This window comes from Neodiprion virginianus, chromosome 4 (assembly GCF_021901495.1).
Source record: "Neodiprion virginianus isolate iyNeoVirg1 chromosome 4, iyNeoVirg1.1, whole genome shotgun sequence".
NCBI classification, from domain to species: domain Eukaryota; kingdom Metazoa; phylum Arthropoda; class Insecta; order Hymenoptera; family Diprionidae; genus Neodiprion; species Neodiprion virginianus.
Genome location: NC_060880.1, coordinates 5,163,279 through 5,185,792, shown reverse-complemented (window position 1 = coordinate 5,185,792; position 22,514 = coordinate 5,163,279). Strand labels below are relative to the sequence as shown.

Sequence of the window (22,514 nt, the reverse complement as noted above, 5' to 3'; positions counted from 1 at the left end):
ACAACCGGCGTTCAAAAACTAAGTACCAAAACCTTTTTACCCCGCGCATTAGGACGACTGCCATGAACGTGTCTCGCATACGGATCAAGCCGAAATATTTTTGTACAACGCGAGCATGTTTTACGCGTTTTTCCATGCGTATTTTCCGTGCACAAAGTACCCGTTCCTATGACGGCCGAATGAGTTTGCGAATACGCATACGCCAAGTACCGAAAAAAACCACTTTTACGTCCTAGAAGTGTTGAAAGTGGCCTTTCCGCACTACGCGCGTGCGCCGTCGTGAACAAATTTGACATTACGCGACCATAACCTCAATTTCGTGCTTCGTGAAAAAATGCGCAACATCCTCGCGTTATAATCAAAAAAAATCGTGTGCAATCAGGAGGCGATGGTCTTTTTTCTTCGCGTATTTGTAATATTCATCTTAGGCTTCGCCTACGATGTCATATTGCAAAGTTACGATCGGCCCGAAAAAAGGAGTTTGCCTCCTCGTTACCCAATATGTACGCTATTAAGAGCACCGGCTGGTGGGCGAGTTAATACTATCGCGAAATCTTAATTTTTTGTCCACTACTGTGACGATAACTCGCAAAAAACGCTATCATAATATCTGAAACTCACCGTTACTCTGATTCCAAGCCATCTCGCTTTCCGGCATGGTTTAGGGGTTGTCTCTAGTCGCTGGGGCTAATTTTGATTGATCATACTCCGCGGGCTCCGAATTTACATCACTGGGGCTAATGGGGAAGAAATCGTGTTCATTATTACCTCGGAAAACGGATGGGTATGAATTTTAATGCTTGATAACGAGAGATGGATCGGATTTCGAAATTTTCCTAACATTTTATCTCGTCGCCTGTTACACGGCTTTCCAATTATTTATCTTCGAAATGCATGTGTCATAATGAAGTCAGGAATAAGCACGTACTTCAATGTGGGGAACGGAATTCTAATATTGTAACTGTCGCCTTTTGTTTCTTTGTTTCAATCTTCCTGTTTTGTTAAATAAATTTTTACAATTAGGTGTCTTGTTACTTGCCATGTTTGACGCACTTCTTGCCACATTAACAAATGAAGTGGGTAAACACTCGATCGATAACTTGCTGCAAACTGGTTAGTGACTGTCGGTATAAAAAAGTATCGCCGATTGGTATTCGGTACCATCTCGTATGGTTTTCCAGGATTTGAGGATAATGAAAGGTGAAAATTTACTGCCGGTATTGTCAAAAAGTGACACACCAATATTGCAAAACCTGCATGATCTCTGTTATTTATAAATAACCCCACGGTACAGAAAACCGTAGCTAAAACCATGTGGTACATATGTGCAATATAGGTTGCCGTAGGTCAGGCGATTGCAATCTTACTAAACTGGGGTATGAAATTAAAAATTTCCAAATTGTATAACTACATACGAATTCTAGCGCGCTAGTAACACGTATCGTATAAAAAAAAATGTTGGTAACTCAGAATTCGTACCTACGATATTATTATCTAAATATTTTAACGCGTGATATATTGATTGTATGAAGAATTTAAATTAATTACAGTTCGTAAACGTTGCAAATTTAATGGTCGTATAACATATAATACACATACCTACGGAAAGATTAGTCATATCGCGTTGATTCTAGATAAAAACTGTCTCTTTATTTCGAAGAGAAGAATCCCTAACGCCGTTCCGGTATTCAGACTGTCAACGCCGTTCGTTAGCGGAACATTAACTCGCATACCGTCTCTGCGCGTAGCCAAAGAAACAGATTCTGGACTCAGGCCTTCCGTTTCACCGCCGACTATGATGATAGTTTCGTTACTTGTGTATTCGGTACCGAAATACGGGATGACCGGTAACTTTTCTGCAATGTTGTGAGAGGCTTGTTTTCGAACCTTCGCTTCATTTGAATCAGCATTTTCATCTGACTTTGAAAGCTTGGCATCGCGGGGTGACTTCTCGGTAGAATCTTTATTGGTATTCTTCAAACCTTCTTTGGATCCTGCGTCAGTCTCAGCCTCGGAGTCGCTACTGTCGGAGTCTGAACTTGAGCTAGAATCAGAGCTTGAAGTACCGAGATCCACATTGGACTCTACCGGTGATTCCGAATTGTTGTCGGCAACGAAAATATTCGCATTTTCGCTTATTAAATACTGCACTTCTGACCACGTTTGTGATTTGTATATCGGCACGCGAAAGTGCGCACCTGCAGCTGATCTCAGCACTTTCGGATTCCAAAGATCCACGCAGCCTAAAATTAACAGGTTTAAACATAAAGTGAATTTGAGCACAGCTTCGATTGTAGATTGGAACGAAACAATCAAATTCATTTCTTCGGGTACGGACCTTTGGTTAAAATTACTCTCTCGCATCCGACTCCAGCCGCAACCCGAAGAATAGCTCCCAAGTTTCCGGGCTCTCTTACATTGTCGCATATCACAGTTATTGGTAACGCATCGGGAGAAGGTTCCTTGTTACTTACATCGGGAGCTACGAATATACCTAAACGAGAATCCCAGATTGTTAGTCGAGCGTTAGCCAGATGAAAACAAAATGGAAGTATTGGCAACTTACCCATAATGCCTGGGGAAACAGTCAAATCTGACCATAGCTGTATCGTTTGATATGGAAGTTTGTAAAGCTTGACACCATCTTTGGGTAGAGATATTTTGGCAATGTCAGATTTTCTGCTGAAGATAATTATCTCAGGCATACATCCGGCTTTTATGGCATCCTCGATCAATCTAAATCCCTCCAGCAGAATTCTGTTGTCATCCTTATCTTTTTTACGCGATCTTACGACTTGCATTAAAGAGCTGTAACGGCAAGTAAATTGTGAATCACAAGCAAAGGCTAGAAGATAAAAAGTTATGTCTAAAACGAGATCAAGTCCAATTGATCCACAATGCGTACCTTATTATGGGATCGTCCCTGTCGAGTTTAGTGAAAATCGGAGTCCCGTCATTGTTCAACGTGGCACCTTCCCTCTGCTCTTCTTGAATCTTTGCGTTTTCTTTCTTGTCTTCAGCCAGCTTGAGCCGTTGTCGTCGGGCAAATGCAAACTGGGCGGTCTGCAGAATATTTTGAGGAACGGTGTGCTCCTGATCGTTGTACAGATCTTTCTCGTTAACAATTTTTGATGGCTTGCGATGAGTCCACCGACTGTAGCCTTTGACTCGTAAAAACACTTGAGCGCTAATCTGCCGCTGAGTTATTGTACTTTGAAGACACCTCATGGTGCTTTGCATTGTTGTAAACGTAAATGCCATTTTTATAACATGTGTGTGTGTCTTTCTTCTTTTCTACCGCTACACTTTCAGCGTTGATTCTAATAATTAGCTGACCGGTGTTACAATCAGCATTGAAATTATTTGAAAGAGCAACTTCAGTCCGTAATATATCCGGCACTTGTTTTTTGAATGACGCAATCGTAAGTCAATTGTTTTTGCCCGCGATATGCAAAACGCCGGTTTTGAGGTTAAGCTGGAACTCTTGCAGCAACATGCGTGCCGCCACACACCAACACCATAAAAATTAAAGCAGCGTATGTGTTTGGTTTGAAAGCAGGTTAGTATCGTGGTTAATATGCAGATTGCGAATTGCGACACGTGACCTGATTCGTGAATCGTAGAGAGCAACAGAGATATTTACGCAAGCGTCGTCGTCAAGCGTTCAGTCGGGAGCGTGTGTCGATTGTTTTGACACGTAAAATGCGCTGTGTGTCGTCCAAGATGAACGTGAAGGTCGCCAAGTGAGCCGCGAGACAACGCTTAGTTAACAGTAGTTCGTTTAGTTTAATATTGTTTTTCAGTTCTGGACTCTGTGATTGCTAATCGCCGGTTTCGACACTCATCTTGGAAGACAATGGATCAATGGATAAATAATGCAGGCTGAAAATATATCCCCCTCGAACATAGCTGTCGGTGTGCCTGCGGAGGTCAGGTGACCTCTTAACCCAGTGATAAATTAAACCATCGTTGTTGATGATCAGCAGCTTAAAATGAAGCTGTTCAAGTTGATCGTTCATCAGAAGAACTTTAGTGGGGAGGATTTGATTATAAATCCCAAAGATTATCCGGGAATAAAGAAAGGCGATATCGTTGAGATATTTCATCCGGAAGATGAATTCAGTCGTTTGCTTCTGCAGATCACCGCCTTCAAGGAGGATCTACAAGGCAGAGAAACCGTCAGTGTTGAAAATAACATTGCGACCACTTTTCAACTTAGAACATTCGCTGATGTTTACATGAATATTGTCAATCCTGACGACGTCGCCTTGGATTCTGTCGAGCTCACCTTCAAGGATCAATATATGGGGCGTAGCGAGATGTGGAGGTTGAAAAATTGTCTGGTAATTAAAAGTCTGACTCTTTTATTGTGTATCGATAAAGTTTCCCATTAAACAAACTTCCATCTCATCAAACTTTAATTTAAAATCTTAATTTCTCTAGGTCAACACGTGCGTGTATTTAAATAAGAAGATCGAATTCTGCGGAGGAAGCATTAGGTGCCAAGTACACGAAATGTGGTCCCAGGGGGATCGAGTTGCCTGTGGCGTGATAACTGACGATACAAAGGTGAAATATCTGTAACAATTTGCTAAATCTGGCCAAGCATACAATCAAAAAGCTCTTAATTTTATAGCAATAATCGAGCTATTAAACTTGAATTCGACGAATCAATCGACATGGCTTTAACATTGATAACAATGTTCTCAATCATTGTCTTCGCAATAGGTGGTCTTCCGTTCGTCGACAAGCATGGTATACCTGTTTATCCAAATGAGTTCCGAAATGTGGGACTTTGATATTCATGGAGACTTGTATTTTGAGAAAGCAGTAAATGGGTTTTTAGCTGATCTTTTTCAAAAGTGGAAGAAAAACGGTAGCAACCATGAAGTGACGATAGTTTTATTCTCACGAACATTTTACAACGCGACAAGCCTTGAAGAATTTCCCAATCACATGAGAGAGTGCTTGCAGCACGATTATCGGGGTAGATTCTACGAAGATTTTTATAGGTAATGCAAATATCAATGGAATCCACCACAAAATACTCAATCTTAAACATCTCCAACGTGTGTTATAGAGTTGCTGTACAAAATGAGAGATACGAAGACTGGAGCAATATATTAGTTCAATTGCGAAAACTGTTTACCGATTATCAAAAAATTGTTCTCGAATATCACCAACGGCCTGGAATTGTTATGCCAAAAGCCATAAACTCAACAGCTGCTCAAGGGAATTTCTTAGAAGTTCTGAATATGTCCTTGAACGGTGAGCGATAGTTGATACTATTGACTAATAACCTGTAGATGTGTGGAAATTGAATAGCAATTTATTTCTTTCGCAAGAAGTTTATATTACGAAATTATTATGCAATGTGATGTACGATATTGTGATATGCTTTCTTTTTTAGTTTTCGAAAAACACTACCTGGATCGCAGTTTTGATCGAACCGGGCAGCTTTCTGTGGTTATCACTCCGGGGGTTGGAGTATTCGAAGTTGATAGAGAATTGACCAACGTTACTAAACAAAGAATCATTGATAATGGTGTGGGTAGTGACTTGGTTTGCGTGGGAGAACAGCCGCTGCACGCAGTTCCTTTGTTAAAGGTACTGTTCCATTATGTTGAAATCTTGAAACCAGAGTTCTTGTGTTAATTCTATTATCACATAAGAATATTTTATTATAAGACAAAACTCTTGTAGTTCCATAACAAAGATACATCGATAAATGCTGCAGACGACTACAGCATGCCGCATTGGATAAATCTCAGTTTCTATTCGACAAACAAAAAAATACCTTACTCAACCTTCATACCTCGCATCAAGTTACCACCTAAAATATCAAAACCACCGTCAGAGTGTGGAAAATTGCCAAACAAGACAAAGCTTCTGCAGGAAGATGGCAGCGAATGTCTGCGTAATACACTGTTCGACTATGACGCCTACGATGCTCAGGTTTTCCAGTTACCACCTGTTCATACTGCTAGGTGAAGCTATTTTTTTAACAATTAGTTTATAATAATTTAAATTAATTTGAAGACTTGTATTTTGTATTAAACTCGATTTGTTATTTTTTATAAATTTGTAATCTAGCTTGCAGAGAGTATCGACTAGAACAAAGAAAACTAGTGTAGCCTGCATGGAAACGCACAGCAATTCCCAGGCTCTTAAATTGTTGAAAAGAAAGATGTCGGATCCTGATATACATCATCCACCTCCCGATACTCATTCTTCCCCAACGGTTGCCTCCCGCAGTGCAGCAATTTCGATTCCTCATCGAGCGGACGATTTGATAAGTGTCAACTCTAACGGAGAAGTTAATTGTAAGATGGTATAGTTGTTACATGTCAAGTACAGAGCTAAATCGATACAATTTTCCATAGCAAAACCAAGAATATCTTTAATTGATGACCATGGAGATGTGGAGATATCACCTCCGTTTAGACCAGTCGTCGGTAGTGCTGGAAGTCCTACCAATTCCGTTACTCAACCCAACAACATTAGGCCAGGAAGAGCTCTGATCAATCCATTTGACCCGTCTCACGTAACGATAAAGTTGACAAGTAACAGGCGAAGATGGACTCACATTTTTCCGAAAGGTGGAGTATCGCGACTGCATTTACTCCGTAAGTATTTTCTTGCAATAATTTCGCGTGTCATATTTCTCAGGACCTACGGGTGTGCTTATACAACAACACCACTACCAAGCTGTGCCTACGCAGTCTAGTCCCGAACAACTTAGCGACACAATGTCCATACTCAGCAGTTCTCCTAACGAGCACAGCATCGCGTCCATTAACGCTCAGAGTACTTGTCAAATTCCGAGGTCTGCGTCACAAATTGGATTTCAAGATCGTACGTTTCTTATTTGAATACTAAGCAAGACACATTGTCCTATAAAATACGACTTAACGGCAACTATGTATTTCACACATAATTTCTTACTGATTTTAGACATGAAAGGAAAGGCTATACGGCTCAATTTCCCATTAAATTCGGTCGATAAAACTGGGCATATTGGACCCCCAACCACTAATAACAAAAGTTTGACGCTATTATGGGGTGCGACTGGTGAACAAGAATGGACTCCAGCTCTAACAACAGGTATGGCCGGTTTATCTTTAACGATATCTTTTTTCCCAGTAATTGTACTTAATTATACAGAAGCTATAAATACTTAATACCAATTTTAGAAACATTCATGACGGTAATTATTTAACAGTTTGTAGCATGATCTCACAGCGATATTTTTTACCATTATATCCGCAATCCATATTTCAAAACACTCTTTATCATTTCAATTTAATTTTATTACAGGAGAAAAAAATTATTTTCGTATCAAGTTTGAGCTATTAAAGGAAGTTACTCGACATACGTTGGTTGACATAAGTCATAAAATCCCAGTTTTCAATCAGTTGAACGTCTTGAGCAACTGATCAAACATTTCATCATCTTTGTTATATTTTCCTAAGCATAAAATCGAATTCGATGCCTTGTTTTTTACAACTTCATCAGCTCTTAGATTACTAGAGATATCGAAGATGGTAACAGTTGTTATTTTTATTAATAGTACATAATGCTTCTTGTGTGTCTTTTTGCTAATACATTTCATTTTCAGCTGTAACTCTACAATCTGGACATAATTTGGACATAACAATAGTAACAACATTCTGGTTTCGGACCTGATAACTTAACAAGTTTTGGCTTTAGATATTCAAAATTATTTTCTTTTTTAAATTTCAATTACAATTCAGTGCTGTTCCATCTTTCATTGTACGCATTGTCTAATTCTTTCATTGTTTTCGTCAATGCATTGAAATCAAGTATGAATTCACGAAAAGATCATTAGTTTCAAGTTTTCGCTTTTGGGGATATTCCAGTACTTTAAACCAAAGGAAATAGTCTTGAAATTTAATGTCTCTTCAAATAACAGGATTATATTGATTTTCGCTTGCGCTGAGTACCTGGTAATTAACTCTTTACATTTGAGTTAAGGGATTATAAAACTATATAATAATTATTATGAATCTTTTTTTTATTTCACATTGTTGTTAATGCAAAACAAAAAAAAAACATATATATCCACATCGCCAAACAATTTCTCCCTCAATCATTTACTCAACAAAGAACACAAGTTTCTGACATTATCTACCTTGAATATAAATAATTTATTGTTCAACTTATTTCCATGCTGTGGTACGTCTTGTTGGGATGCGACGCTGGACAATTTGATGCGTGTGTGATGTGCGACTATGCGATGTCACTTTATACAGCGAACATAGGTTAGCGTCCCATATATTACTCAGGGCTGACTCGGTTACGGTATATACTTACATTTCAAGGTGTACACTCCAGTAGATTTGTCACTACTTTTTAAGATATATTGTACATTTGACTTTATTTCAAATCTAATCTCTTATGTCGTTGTTTTATAATTAATGCATGCTTATATAATTGTGTAGTCAATTTCCTTTTCTATTTTATTGAATGAACACAAAAGCAATGGAAAAAAATGCTGATTCTTACCAATCCTTACGTAAACTTATTAAACAAGCAACTTACCTCATATTTTCAACTATCAGTGTTAGCTACCCACTACAGGCAACAGAATTTTCCTAAATTTCTAACTAACTCTACCTCTTGAAAACCCATCTTAAAATTTCGATATGTATTTCTTCCGGTAACAGTGAAAAATGATTATTATCAAATTAGCTGGACGTCATCACAAATCCGAGCCAAAAAGTTTATTATAAATATTATAGATGCTGTACCAGATAAGAGGATTGATATTTCGTGCATACGTTAGATTGCACAAAGTTCTTTTTTGATCAACATCATTTGTTATAAATTGTTTTTTGTACCATGGATTGGTATCGATTTTTATTTGTTTTCTTGTTTTTTTTTTTTCCTCTTATTCGTTCGGTTTTTTATCGATCGAATGTAAATTAGTAGTTTTGCCGAAAGCTTAACACGTACGCAAATATAATAATTATTTTCTTGGTAGTGAAAGTAGATTTTATTCAGCATATTCCAAGTTTTTTTATAATCTACCTACAGCACTTCAATTTTAGCTGAACTATTTGTCCCTATATGACCGTAGTATTTCATATTAATCCTTTGTACGATATTCCTCTAAGTTCATAGGATTGGAAATGCAGGTTTCTCTCCTTGTTTCGCCAACTATCGACAAGTTACATACGTACACGTATATTTGAGGAAAAGAATCCAACTTATTCACTATGCAATATCGAGTACGTGTGTCTGCATGCGGAGTATGCAAGTTTTATTGTAATCGATTGCACTGTACTGTATCAAGTCGCATTATTATTATTGTTATTGTTGTTGTTGTGATTATTATTATTATCATTGTCACCTCAGATTATTATTATTATTATTCAATCGGAATATATTTATTTTTGCAATAGGTTTCAGATGGTTCAATTAATTAACAATTTCGACTACTTGTTTCTCAATAAGTAGCAGCTTCGCAATGCGTCTAATTTTTTCCATAGAAAAGCAAATTTAAGCTTGGATTGAGTAAATAGTTATAGTTAATATTAATAACGGCAGAATGTAAGATTTACAGATAAGATTGAACGACAGGATGCTGTTGGTTGTTGAAGAAAGAATGTTTTTTGAATATTGAAAATTCATATCATTTACATAATTTAAACATATTAGTTCGTAGTTTTTCCGAAACCCAGTGATATTACAAGCATCGCGCCATGTGGTATCATAGTCATGGAAGTGTTTTTTTTTTTTGTTTTTTCTTACAAACGTAGAATTGAAAAGTTGCAATCCAATTGGTGTTTACTAAATTTTCCATTTTTCAATTACGAATTTTATTGTAGTTCATACCTTGATAGGTATTCATTGATATTCATTAAACCTTGACTGTTTACTGTTCCTCTTTTCCATACTAATCACATACTCATTTCATATATTTTTCCCTAATGCATGGCTTGTGATATCGGAGGAATTATTTTTTTGATACCAAATATGAATGTACAATCTCCGGTGTAGTATAAATATGCACATATATTTTATTGTGTTATTTTGTCTGTATATGTATAACATTCGGGAGTTTTAACAAATGAAATTGTAATCAGACGTATTATCGTTCAAAGAATCTTGTTACGTTTGATTGAAGCTCGAGAATAATAATTTTCTGATGATCGCTCGAAAATATTGTACATATTATTACAGCCGAATTAATCGCATGCTCACTTCAATTCATTCTCTAATCTACTCGTATCTGAGAGTAACTCTTCATGGTTCACATTTTCTCAGCTTATTCACTCATCCGCAGTCAATATGTGTAAGTAGTAGCAGTTGCCCTGCACTCATGCTATCGCACTATTGTTTTCAGTTCACATGATATAGTAGAAGACTCTCTTTGGTACGAAGGACTGTAAATAAAGAAGAAATAGATACCTATAAAATATATGTATGCACTAGTTGTGTTTCACCAATGTAATTAAAATCTCATCGATCGATTATCAGTTTGATTATCATGTACCTGGCGAACACGGTTATTGTTGTTCATAATTATTGTATAAGGAAACAGCGATATTTGCAAACCTTCTGTCTAAAATATTTCACAGTTATAATGAAATGTAAAATCAAACAGGTATTCATTAAAACGTTGTAGGTTTTAAACATAAGACTTGGATGAACTCAATCCATGTATCGAATTCCATGTCAATGATGCCGACAACTTTGTTTTTCTAGCACACAATTATTTGCTTAGATCATTATAGTTTGAAGACCACAAAGAGACTCTTCATTAGCATCGATAAGTTGTTGAAATCTATGTGTTTGTACTTGTGTCCTTTGGTTTATTTCAACAAATATGTTATCTCTGAATGGAATATCTCATGCCTAAAGACTTGTCTTCAAACATCTGCTTCTTCTTTATTTATATATTTATATATATATATATATATATATATATATACATACATATAATGCAAATGATAAAAATTGATTTACATTGAAAGATTTCTCTTTCTTAGGTGTCGATTGGAGATCATTAACTATCCCAGCTTGCCTCCCTATTACAACGGATTACTTTCCAGATAAAAGAAGTTTACAGAACGATTACGTCGTCTCAGACTACAACTTGTTACCCGATGACGTAAATGCAGACTTTGCACAACTTAGAGCAATATACAAAAAACCACTTAACACAGCTGAGGTTTTCAAAGAACTTGTTTCTCAGCGTTTAGCTCAGGTAGAGTCTCATTTTATTGCATTCTTCTTTGAGTACTACAAATCTCTGACGGTATTTCATTTTGTGAAAATTATTTTTCAGGGATTTCAATTGATAATTTTACCACCAGCCAATAAAACGCAAGCAACAACACCCGGCAGTAAACCTCCAGCTCCGCTAAGCTCGTTGATGCGTGGGATGCAGGTTGAGTCAGAGCCGAAAGAAGAATACTTACTCAGTATTGGCAGAATTTTTCACAAAATATCACTTTGCGGAAATTCTATAACGGTCACACGTTACAGACCGAGGTTTGTACGAAAAAAATTATTCCTGAGTACGAATAAAATGACACATCTCATTTTATTCCCACTAAAGTTCATCGTACGGATCATAATTAATCTGCCTATAAGTCGAATATTTATGTTTCACAGACATCCCTATCCTCCATTTAACATACACTATCGATATCGTTTTCACGCTCCTCATCACGACACTTACGAAGTATCGTGGGTTTCCTTCACCACTGAAAAGCTGGAAAATTACAACTGGAATTATTTGGACCACTATATTTGTACTAGAGGTGATACAGATTTTTCATTAGTCGAGGTGAGCTTCGTTAAACGTCAATTTGTGAATAGTTTTGTATTTAGTTGTGCTCTGATTATTATTCAATAAAAAAAGTCTTCTTCTGATCAATTGCATTTTCTTTTCTCTAGGCACTCAAATATTGGCGTTTTAGAGTATTTCTGCTCCCTCTGAATACTCCTGCCACTCGTCGAATCTTGGATGGTTCGGTACATTGTGACATATACTCACCAGCTACTTCCGCAGAGCAAGCCAACTTTATGGAAGGATTCTTACGATTTATCGAGACGTGGTTGAACAGAATTCGCCGTCCCAACGCGAATAAAAATTGGGTAACGTTTAATATCTGCCTACTAGTTATATCGTTGTATAATTTCCTTGGTGTACTCACACGTGTCACCATGTATACGTATCCAAATACACGTGAATTCTTTCTTTTACATCACGACAGAGAAGTACAATGTCAATCTTAGCGTGTTTTCTAGTATCAGTATGGGTCAATCGCTAATGCGATACACGGACACAGTTTAAAAAGTTACTATTTTTTATGCGTTTCACAAAGTATGATTAATAATACTTTGTGAGTCTATGAATACCTCTTCGAAAATCGTAGGTGAAAGTCGTATCAGGCTGTGTATCGAAATATGTATTAGAATATGGTTTTCGTAGTTGTCAAGGTATTGACCATAAATTGTATTATTTGGAGGTAATCTGAAAAGACTTGTTGATTCCCCGTAGAATGATATATCCTTTATAAAAAGTGGTCCAGTATTATATAATTTTAACATCGTTTTTCCTTGTCGTCTAATTATGTACTATCTATTGAGTAATGTTTACATGTCGATCGATATTTGAATTGTTTTTTTTTTTTTTGTTTTTTTTTTTTATATCATTTTTCCTTCAGATTGTGTCTCATAAATTTTGTTTTTGATTTGATTTTTGTCTATTTTGCCAAACTGCATGTTATTATTTAGTTGCAGTTGCGTTGTGTAACAATTACATAGATTTGGTTTCACAGCTTGATTTGCATCTAACATTGCAAGTGCGATATTAAGTTTCCCTTCGTGCCTTGACTTTGGTTTAACATCGTCGTTATGTAACTTTACAAATAACCGTAACTCATTTACAGGCTATATAATATGTTTCCTCGTGTTCACTATCGATGTACAAGTTTCTTTCTACTATCGATTCTGCAAACGAATTTTGAACGTACTACAAATTGGATTACGTGGAGGTCAATTAAATTCCCACTATCCACTGTGCGAAAAAGGTTTGATCTTGAAATTCTTTGAATCTGACTTATTAGGAATTTTTCTTGTCACATATTTTGAACATTCTTTTCTATTTGAAATTTGTAATATAATAAATTTGTAATCACATGATACAAAGGCTTGACTTTAAAATTTTACGAACAAGTGCCGAGACTAGAATCCAGGCAAATCTAGTACGAGTCTTGCAGAAATTGAATTTATAGAAAGAATTTGGCATTTTATTTAGGCGAAAATGCGGATGCAGCCCAAATCCTCTTCGATAGCGGAAGACCGTTTAGCATGATATGTTTCAGAGCCCGGCAGCTCTAGTTGGAGTTCCCCCGAGAGATCCTGCCTCCCACTTGACAAGGCGCAGGCACAGCACGAGCCTGATATTCCTCACTAACCAGGTACTTCCTATCCTCCCCCTAGCATCACTTCGTCGACAGATGTGGAAACGTTTATATTTTCAGCCGATTACAGATATTTATCGGGACATATTGAGTCTATATCATATACCTATATATATATAATGTGTATATTTGTTTGATTTTTTTCAAATGTGTCGCATATTTTTACCACATTTTTTTCTTTCCATTTTCTCTTTGAGTTTTATATCACATACGCCGTGCTGATTAGAAACTTTTCATCAATTTATCTGCGAATTGCATACAATTGATCGACGCTAATTTAATTTTCTTTTTACACGTTTGAAATGGAGAATGCTGGCTTTGTTTTTTCGCCTTTAAATATCCAATACTGGTTGAATTTTGTTCCTTGTACTCACAATTGATTGACAGCAATACACCACGAAATGTTTTTAGTTTGTATAAAAAAAGAATATTCTTTTGTAGCTTTACAAATAATTTAACTGTGATCTTCTTCAAAACGATCATTGATTAGTAGCTTCTATGAGAATTTAATGATCTTGTCTGCCTGATTTTTTTGCTTGAATGTTCATCATTATAAGTTTGCAAGCTTATATATCGTGTGAAGGAAATATGTATATATATACTTATATATATATACTTATATATATATATATATGTATATATACAATTATATTCAAACGTAGTTGAATGCATATTTGATAATTAATATTCTATTTAATTCATTTTCCATACTCGAAGTATAACAATTCACGAATTGGCAGCTTATCAAGCTCTCGCAGTTATTGAAATTTTTCCTCCTACTTTCCAGACAAGTCTTGTTGGCAGCTCTCCGTTCAGAGAGAGACTTGGGAGCAACCGCCTGCCTGAAAAACCGAGACCCAGGTTTGATCTGCTTGCAATGATGTATTGATGCTTTGTGATGGATTCTCAGTAGTCTGGCCGTGTTTGCATTTCAGCTTTTGTCCCTTCATCTATCGCTCACAGCTTTCTCACCGATTCATGTTATATTGTCTTACTATCATCGTTGGACTGCAGGTAGAGAAAGTGGGCTTTAAAATCCAATAATATTATAACAATGTCCTCTCGCAAATACTTCATATTCTCACACTTGTAAATTTTTACCTATTATTTTATAGTTCAAAACTCACATGAATCTAACACAAATTTCAATACATCTTTAATACGCGTCAAGCTTCTGTGTGTTGTGGATCGTTCCATTTGTATCCAGCGATCTTACTTGTATCCCACAATTTTATTCGTTCCCTTATTGCCTCTTTCGTAAGAAATTTATACCTTTGGCAACTTAGGTATCGATATATTGGTAATAAAGTCAGAAAATGGTCACAGTTTTGAGTAGGTGAAATTATGACCCTTGAATATTATGACCCTGAGACTGTAAAGTTTCGTCCGCCATCTGATACGTTATTGGCATAAGTGCTATATCCATTTCTCGCACTATAATTCAGCACAAAGTCCGATATCAATTGTCGATACCGGCAGATTCTTGCAGAATTAGTCAAGTTCGTCAGTCTCCTAATTGAATATAGGGTATCGAGTCCATATCGTGTAGCAAATTGCTGTATAAATGGAAACTTTTAATTTTATCCTTGAGTCGTTTATGCATTGATACACTTCTCTGTTCTGTCACGAAGATATTGAATCTGTATTATCGCTGAAATTTATTTTCAATCCATTTTTATATTATTATTATACATGTATGCTTATTGTATCGACTTTTCATTCGTTTTACTGATTTTGTATTCTAATTTATGGTATTATTACCCATTAGCATATGGTATGGGTGGTGTGTGAGTGAGTCACAGGGTTCTTTGTACAGGAGAAGCATGTAATGAATACAGCTGCATCTGCCCGCACATGCCTTGACATTCCTCGCCACAACCCACACAGGTCAGTTTTAATTCATTTTTTTTCCACCTCGGTTGTGTTTAGAAAATAGTAAATTGAGAAAAAAAATTTTAATTTCTCCGTCAATCTTCTTCAGTTTCAGTTAAACGAGTACCTTACAATTTTTTTCTCCTAATCGTACTTTCTATCTGATCGTTATAATATCCCTTTAATTCTAGTAACAAAATTATCGGTTATGACGAATGTTCTTTATTGCTTCTGTGTTCTGACTCAGTTAATAGCTAAGATGTTGGTAACTGACAGCAAAGCTAGAATAATTGACGATGGATTACCATTGGTCAGTAATCGTTCATTATTTCAAATTAATCGGCAATACTAATTAGCGCATATAGTTTGGCTTGAGACAGCACATGTGCACCGCTTGAGTTTTAGCACTGTGAAGTCTATTTGTATTTTCTCAATTCTACGTCAAGTGTGTCGAATCTTTCATACCTTCATCCGTTCTTAAATCAATTGATCAGATCGGGCTCAAAAGTAATGGACAGAGGCAGAGTGTCGCCTGCGAGCGAGGCTGTCCTACCACACTCTCCGGAGCTACAACAACAACAAGATCACTCAGAATGTAGTGAAGACAGGTACAGATCTCAATAAAATGCACCCAAGATCGATCATTTCGTGAAACGAATACTATTCTTTCAGCATAAATGCCGAAGTGAGCAAGATTAAAAGCAGCGCCTCTAACGCAGAGATACTTGAGGCAATGAAGCAACCGCATACTGGAATAGGATTTTTAACTCAACATCCGTCATTGCCAAGCCTGACATTCGTCAGCGCAGAAGCTGTCCAATGGTTGAACAATCACATCGAGGGTGGCGTCACAGTTGAAAAAGCAATTATTATAATGGAGGTGATTTATTCTCTCATGTGTACCTTAAACTGTTTAAATATACATATACATGCTAATGAAAAACATTCCAGGGAATGATTCGAGAGAGGCTGATATGCCATGCATCTGGAAGTTTCAAGAAACCATTCATTCTAGGATTTTACCTCTATCATATAGTGCAAGACAAGGATGGTCAGAAAGGTACGCTGTCTTCAGATTCCGCCTAACATTCCATTTTATTAGCGAAGCGTATCCTCAATTCTTTCTCAATTTATTTCAGACAGGGAATACTTTCCACCCTTAGGTGATCTTCGGAGTTTTGAGAATGAATGGGTTGAAGTTGAGATGAAAGTGCCAAAAGGGTGGTGCGAACCCACTGCTCCAACGCAAATTTCAAACATATCATCACCTATATCTATACCCAGTTGCGATATCATAGACGAATCGAGTGTTCCTGTTTTTCTGCGTGACGACTCGGATCTTGTATTCTTGACGGAGGATCGTGAACGGACTGGTGAGCATTGACGCTATAATAGTTTGCGTTATGGACGTATCCCTATATATCTTACAGAAAGAATTCGTCGATTTGAAAACTAAATAATTTAGAATTTTTTTCTTTATGTTTTTGCTTAGCGCTAGTTTCTCCTTACAAGCACACTCATCTTGATATAGACATAAACAATAAAAGCGATAGAATAGAATGGGGACACCTCAGATATCAGTCATTATTCAAGACGGACTATTCTTATGAATTGGTTGTCCAGTGGGTCGCATCCTCGGGGAGTATAGTTGCTGACCTTGTAAGTTATCCAATTTAATTATTGAAAGTAAAAGAGACGTCGGTGCGATTAATCAATGGTCATCTTTTCGGTTTTGAATCATTCAGATATTCGGGTGGCAACGAAAGGCGCAATTGTGTGGAATACAAATGGTTCCGATACCCAGTGATTTGCTTGCGCTACCTTTCACTCTGAAAAGTGATCCTCTTCGGGGCCCAATCTTCATACCTCTACACACGGAATGTTTGATGACCAACAAACCGTATCTATTCGATGGTTTGTTGAAATTTGAACACGTGGTATCAAATTTTGTTGTATAACAATAGCTATCTGATGTTTCACTTTCAATGTGTTTGCAACAGAGTTTCGGGAAGACACCTACACTCAACGGTTGTTCCTCTTCCAAGAAGCCATAGTGCAAAGGTTCGGTTTTGTACCGTGTCTGGTGGAGGGCACTGAAAATGATCATCAATACGTCCACGTTACTGGCAATGCATTTATTCTCGTACCGTCGACATCTTGTATTCGAGCCAGACCACGAACGGATACGAATATAATCAGACGGATAACGGGCCAGAAACGATATCCAGTCCATCCTGATCAATCTAGTCCGCACGAAGCATATATTACAAGGCATGTCAGTGGGAAGAATAAAGATGACTACAGTATGGACAGGCGGGTCGGTATATATACTTAATGTAAATATTTTCTATATAAATTGATATCAACTGTTCTTATTTTTTTATTCAGGTTGGCTTTTTGTGGTCATGGAATCATATGGTCAGTCGCAAGTGGAAATCGTTGTCAACATCAGCGACCGGGGATGAGTTGTTTCAAAAAAAAATTATTCAAGATTTTAGAAACTTTTGTTCGAATGCGGACAACAGATTAAGACAGTACTGGGAGTCATGCTGGGAACTCAAAGAGAAAACGTGTTCCCGAACCGAGTAATTAAGTACATCCCAGTGTTCTGAAATTCAATGGCCTCGCTATCTGTTTTCGGGAATTTATTGGACATTTCAAAATACTATACGAGTGCTGGTTTGCTCAGTTTAAAATGATTCAGTGAGCAACTAAGAAATACATATGAAAAAAAGTTGGATTAATCGTGGTAGTTTTAAGCTGGCCTATACAGCCTGAAATTCCTATTCTTGCCGTTACTATACAAAAGTGAAATTTACAGAATATTAAGAATAATATTAACAATATAAGAAAGTCAGGTTTAAATCTTTTATTTGCAACGTCTAAAGTAATACATTAATTAATATTAATATTAACTAGAAAGTTATCCATTTTATTAGATATTTTGTATTGAAAAATAAATAAGTGTTCCTTTCGACAGGCCCAGATAATTTGTATGGAGACAAAAAAATTACATTGTGATTAGTGGATTTTTAATTTACACGCTGTCATCAATAGTGATCTGATCACTTGTGTTATAATACTTATGCGTAAAGTTGAACAGAAAAAAATAGAGCTAAATTGTACACTGATTAAATTTGTAATTGAAAAATAATTATCATTCCAACACTATGAAACGGATTTTAGTCCTCATGAGAAACTAGCGCCGATATGTAAGCTCATATTATCAGAAGTAATTATCCAATTTTAATTATGCCAAAAACGAGCCGCATGCAGCTCAAAGAAGGCATTTCATTTAGCTTATAGCTTTGACAAAATATTTCATTATTTGATATTTTAATTCTAAGTATTCGTAAGATTTACTAGCTACAAAGCAAAAGTTCAAAGAAGCTTCAGATGAATGGACGCAGAATTGAAAAATATTATCAAATTAAAAAGTACCTGTTATGTGAGTAAAATTCTGCTGGAGAAAAATTTAAATATACGGTTATTCTAGGCTAACTATTACGCCCGTAATTTATAAAAAGAGGATGAAAAAAAAATTTTTAAAGCCATTCACCGTTTTAGTACCCGCTTTTTGATGGTGGTGTCGCAAAGTATTTTTTGTTTTTTCTCATGAACGTTCGGCTGGAAATAAATTATTGATTTATAGTATTTAATCTTTGAATGTAACGATCAGTAGTTGAATATTTTTTATATATTGATTGTAGAATACCTTGAACTGATAGGAGTATTGAAAAATCCCCTAGATGCTGTTCGTTTTAAAAGTGACTCTGTAGACGGAGTGTGTCTAAGTTCCCCAGTTTTCGGTGTTCCCACTCCGTTTAGACCTTCGGAGTTGACAAAATTTGCCCAATAATCTGACGGAATCTTCAACAGACTTTCCACTATCTGTAAAAGAACGCAAGTATTATTACTCTAAAATATTCTGAGGATATTTTGAATCCAATGAAAGATACTTACTGCAACTTGGCTTTTTGTTTCACTTAGCATTGAGTTTGGAGATGGTTCCTGGCAGCTATAGCCGACAAGAGTTGGTCCGAATACTTTGGCAAGATTAGTGATCGGCATTTTGCATTCTGGACTGCTCGACACTCGCTGCAAATGGAGAATCAAGAATGCTAATGTATCGCGATTCGGTTGCGGTAATTCCGATATCGCTTGGTAAAGAGCAGCATCAGCATCCTGTTTATCAGAAATGGCCGTCGCTCTTGCAAAATCTGCCCATAGTCCGACTGTGATCAAAGGTTCGCGAAGAGTTCTGAATTAAGATGAAAGAAAAATTGTGAGTAAAATACCCTGTATTGCTCAAGGAATTGATAAAGTTATTTGTTGTGGTTTTAATCTTTTTCATAATCCGACAAATGTACCTCAAGAAATCTTTCAAAGTTGAACAAATAGTCGGTATATCAATGTCGGAAAGGTTGGGTGCACCCTTTCCTTTCAAAAATTTGTCCTTCAAGCATTTAACGTCGCTCGAACCGCCATTCACCCTGTATAAACCTTGTTCGCCCATTCCCCTCAGTTCGACCTCATTTATGCAGTGTACCACCAGCGACGGCACCATGGGTGGTATCATGGGGGTATAATCTGCAATTGTACCCTACGAAAGCAAAAATTGCTCACCTTGAATGGATTTCATATTTTTTTTGAATTGAATAACTAAATGTTGTTCACAACTTACAGAAATACCACGCAAAGTCGGAGTATTTCCTGCAGGTACGCACGGCAATGGTACTAGGTCTTTACATTCGGCGTGAGAAGTAGCTCTGCACTCTCTGCATTTCAAAGCTACGCGTCCGAATCGAATACTGCAATGATAAAGTTGTAGTTGAATCAAATTGCTGACCACACTTCGTGATAGATAATCAAAAATTGTACCACAAAACATCGTTCCCTCACCGTTTGCCACAAGGAGTGCATACTTCTGGCTTGATAACAGTCTTTGCCGTGAAAGTGTGACCCCTGGACGATTTAATGTTCAAAGTATATCCACCGATATTAGGGCTGGGCTTAAATACACCTTCGGAATCTGAACCGGAAGTCATGATGTCGGCTTTTGGAGCTGAAGGCTGTATGCAAACATATATAAACGGATTTTATTCAATGACTAGAAGTGTTTGCTGAATCCACTTTCTACTTTCACCATCCTATTATTTCATTCAACTCCTAAAATTAAGAAAAAAGGACCCACCTCCACGTCCATCAATGGATTTTTTGCATCCACGTGTGAACTTTTTTGTCTGGAGCGGTCAGCACTCGTGCGATATTTGTGGGGGCTCTGTTTTATTTGAGTATTTGGATCTTCATTTTCATTCCCAGGCTTTGCTTCAATCACAGAAGACGCTGTGATGGGCCCATCCTTGGGCAGAACAACAGTAGTTGTCGCTACTATCCGATCTGATGTATTCAAGTCTACAGCTTTCTGAATGCTGCTGCGCCTTTTCTTGGTTGAATATTCCCCGCTTGGTCTGTGCTCTTTCCATTCCCGTTTCTTTTGATTTTGCTGGAGCATGACACTCGCGTCCAAGTCGTCCTCCGATTTTGAAAAACAACTCAGATCGCTAAGCAGAGACCCGGTAGAATCCAATTCTGCTATTGTATTAAGCCTAGAAAAAAAAAGTAACGATGGGTTAAAATTAAGGCAGAGACTTTTGAAAGTCTCCTGACTTTCCTAAGGATGCAATTTCGACTCTTACTTATCAGCGTGATGCAAGTCTTTTAGATGAACGTTGCTGCTGCGATTATTTAATGTTGTATTATTGAGGAATTGCAACTTTTCACGTGTTTCATCATTCAGGTTTCTACCTCCATCATGTAGGAACAAGTCACGAACCATGGATATTTGTCGTTCCTGTGTAAATAGAATATTTGGCAATTATATCGAATTTTCATCATTTAATAGATACTTATACATGTTCAGGTATTTTGTTCACAACTAGTTGTTGAATTTATTATTACCAACGAGTTACGTTGATCTTCAACGATACGTCTTCGTCGTTTTTCCTCGTCAAGAAGTCGACGAGCATGACTTAATTTTCTTTCTAGATCTGCCGACTCTAAATGAGATTTTTCCAAAGCAGAATGAAGTCGCTGGCATTCCTGTACAGATGCCAACCATTTTTGTCGCATCTCTTCCTGGTTGATAGCAAAGCGCAGAAATTCTGAAACATTGAAAGATCGATACCTTTCTCATACAAGCATAGACTTTCTCTTAGATGCTGAGCACAGTTGAAACTTTCTAAACTTCGACTGGGTTAAAAGAATGAAGGGCTGAATGAGAGATCAGGGTATACGGGAAGCAGCTATCTCTGAAGATATCAGATGTTGCTGCAAGAGTAACTAGAGCACAGACTCCGCTGATGAATTATTCGTGGCTCTCTGTTAGTGAGAAAAGAATGTTCGTCTCAGAATAAAGTGACGTAAAAATTTATTCCGAATGTATGATCGTGGGGGGTAATTTCTTTGGGTAAAAGAGGCGTCGATCAAGTGAGCTAACCTTCTTCGCACGATCCGTTGACGAGTACATTGGTACAACGTACCAGCTCATCGTGAGAGGCCAATATCGACAGTGAAGTTGTCATTTCGACAGCGTGAGTCTACCAACTTGCAGTGGCCAATTTGATCTAAAAAACGAGAAAACGAAGGATGTTAAAAACTGACTGAATCGGACTCGCTGCCGGCTGTGAGTCTGTAGTTTTAGGCATCGTTGGTCCGAGACACAAGACGAGAAAATAATGGTAAAAACTCACCCTGCGTCCGCCAAATTTACTTAACCGCTGTAAAACGCACCAGTTTTAATATATCGTTGTAAATACCGATTGACATAGCTCGCACGCGTTGTTGACGATCTCCGAACTCTTACACTATACAAGATACAACCGCCTAGTTTTGAGTTTGACCGTTTGAAATTCAACTAATCAGAAACAAGCGTCGTTGGCTCGCTTCACACTCCTTCGTTTAAAGGTTTCAATTTCCGCCGCACGGTAGCGCCACAGTTAAAGCCAACAAACGGTGTCATCTCGAATTATTTACGATTACTCGAACTACATTTGCCGCAAGGAAACGGCGCCGTCGAATATGAATGTATATCTCGTCAGGTCGTGAGATGTTTTTCATTAATTACTACCGTGCACGAGGGTGTTTCTATTCAAGTGTCAATAACAGTCTGGTTTATTCGTC

At 37.2% G+C, this 22,514-nt stretch overlaps 3 protein-coding genes across 7 annotated transcripts; 1 reads left to right on the top strand and 2 right to left on the bottom strand.

Annotated features, from left to right (window-relative positions):
- Positions 1-1,544: 1,544 nt before the first annotated feature.
- LOC124302064 (rRNA methyltransferase 3, mitochondrial) lies at positions 1,545-3,657 on the bottom strand. Its single transcript, XM_046757836.1, has 4 exons — positions 2,906-3,657; positions 2,567-2,808; positions 2,339-2,494; positions 1,545-2,243 (listed from the first exon to the last, which is right to left on the bottom strand). Exons 1-4 carry the CDS (start codon positions 3,259-3,261, stop codon positions 1,615-1,617), a joined length of 1,383 nt encoding a protein of 460 aa, XP_046613792.1. The 5' UTR covers positions 3,262-3,657; the 3' UTR covers positions 1,545-1,614.
- Positions 3,658-3,689: 32 nt separating this feature from the next.
- On the top strand, positions 3,690-18,353 carry LOC124302062 (GATOR complex protein Iml1). Of its 4 annotated transcripts, none has more exons than XM_046757830.1 (25): positions 3,690-4,343; positions 4,444-4,569; positions 4,729-5,012; positions 5,081-5,268; positions 5,411-5,607; positions 5,704-5,987; positions 6,094-6,323; positions 6,384-6,599; positions 6,670-6,855; positions 6,955-7,104; positions 8,274-8,282; positions 11,016-11,233; positions 11,315-11,520; positions 11,644-11,818; positions 11,929-12,129; positions 13,347-13,457; positions 14,248-14,321; positions 15,827-15,940; positions 16,005-16,212; positions 16,284-16,392; positions 16,472-16,705; positions 16,825-16,991; positions 17,078-17,246; positions 17,333-17,649; positions 17,721-18,353. In XM_046757830.1, the coding sequence occupies exons 1-25, from the start codon at positions 3,993-3,995 to the stop codon at positions 17,919-17,921; spliced, it is 4,725 nt and encodes a 1,574-aa protein (XP_046613786.1). In that variant the 5' UTR covers positions 3,690-3,992; the 3' UTR covers positions 17,922-18,353. The 4 variants fall into 4 exon arrangements, with proteins under 4 accessions (XP_046613786.1, XP_046613787.1, XP_046613789.1 ...); XM_046757831.1 differs by having other exon boundaries at positions 3,691-4,343; positions 13,362-13,457; XM_046757833.1 differs by lacking the exons at positions 13,347-13,457; positions 14,248-14,321 and adding an exon at positions 15,277-15,347 and having other exon boundaries at positions 3,691-4,343.
- LOC124302063 (rac GTPase-activating protein 1) lies at positions 17,851-22,265 on the bottom strand. Of its 2 annotated transcripts, XM_046757835.1 has the most exons (12): positions 22,085-22,265; positions 21,832-21,958; positions 21,294-21,496; positions 21,032-21,186; positions 20,527-20,941; positions 20,235-20,404; positions 20,017-20,143; positions 19,703-19,935; positions 19,296-19,593; positions 19,048-19,223; positions 18,892-18,959; positions 17,851-18,792 (listed from the first exon to the last, which is right to left on the bottom strand). In XM_046757835.1, exons 2-11 carry the CDS (start codon positions 21,914-21,916, stop codon positions 18,896-18,898), a joined length of 1,926 nt encoding a protein of 641 aa, XP_046613791.1. In that variant the 5' UTR covers positions 21,917-21,958; positions 22,085-22,265; the 3' UTR covers positions 17,851-18,792; positions 18,892-18,895. The 2 variants fall into 2 exon arrangements, with proteins under 2 accessions (XP_046613791.1, XP_046613790.1); XM_046757834.1 differs by having other exon boundaries at positions 17,851-18,959.
- Positions 22,266-22,514: the final 249 nt, after the last annotated feature.

Coding starts and splice junctions, on each gene's coding strand:
- LOC124302063 (XM_046757834.1), bottom strand. CDS start 21,916: ATGACAACTTCACTGTCGATATTGGCCTCTCACGATGAGCTGGTACGT. Junction 20,942..21,031: donor GACTTGCATCACGCTGATAA/GTAAGAGTCGAA, acceptor TTTTTTTTCTAG/GCTTAATACAATAGCAGAAT. Junction 19,594..19,702: donor ACTTTGAAAGATTTCTTGAG/GTACATTTGTCG, acceptor ATCTTAATTCAG/AACTCTTCGCGAACCTTTGA.
- LOC124302064 (XM_046757836.1), bottom strand. CDS start 3,261: ATGGCATTTACGTTTACAACAATGCAAAGCACCATGAGGTGTCTTCAA. Junction 2,809..2,905: donor AGGGACGATCCCATAATAAG/GTACGCATTGTG, acceptor TTGCCGTTACAG/CTCTTTAATGCAAGTCGTAA. Junction 2,244..2,338: donor GAGAGTAATTTTAACCAAAG/GTCCGTACCCGA, acceptor TGTTAATTTTAG/GCTGCGTGGATCTTTGGAAT.
- LOC124302062 (XM_046757830.1), top strand. CDS start 3,993: ATGAAGCTGTTCAAGTTGATCGTTCATCAGAAGAACTTTAGTGGGGAG. Junction 11,819..11,928: donor CAGATTTTTCATTAGTCGAG/GTGAGCTTCGTT, acceptor TCTTTTCTCTAG/GCACTCAAATATTGGCGTTT. Junction 12,130..13,346: donor CCAACGCGAATAAAAATTGG/GTAACGTTTAAT, acceptor AAGACCGTTTAG/CATGATATGTTTCAGAGCCC.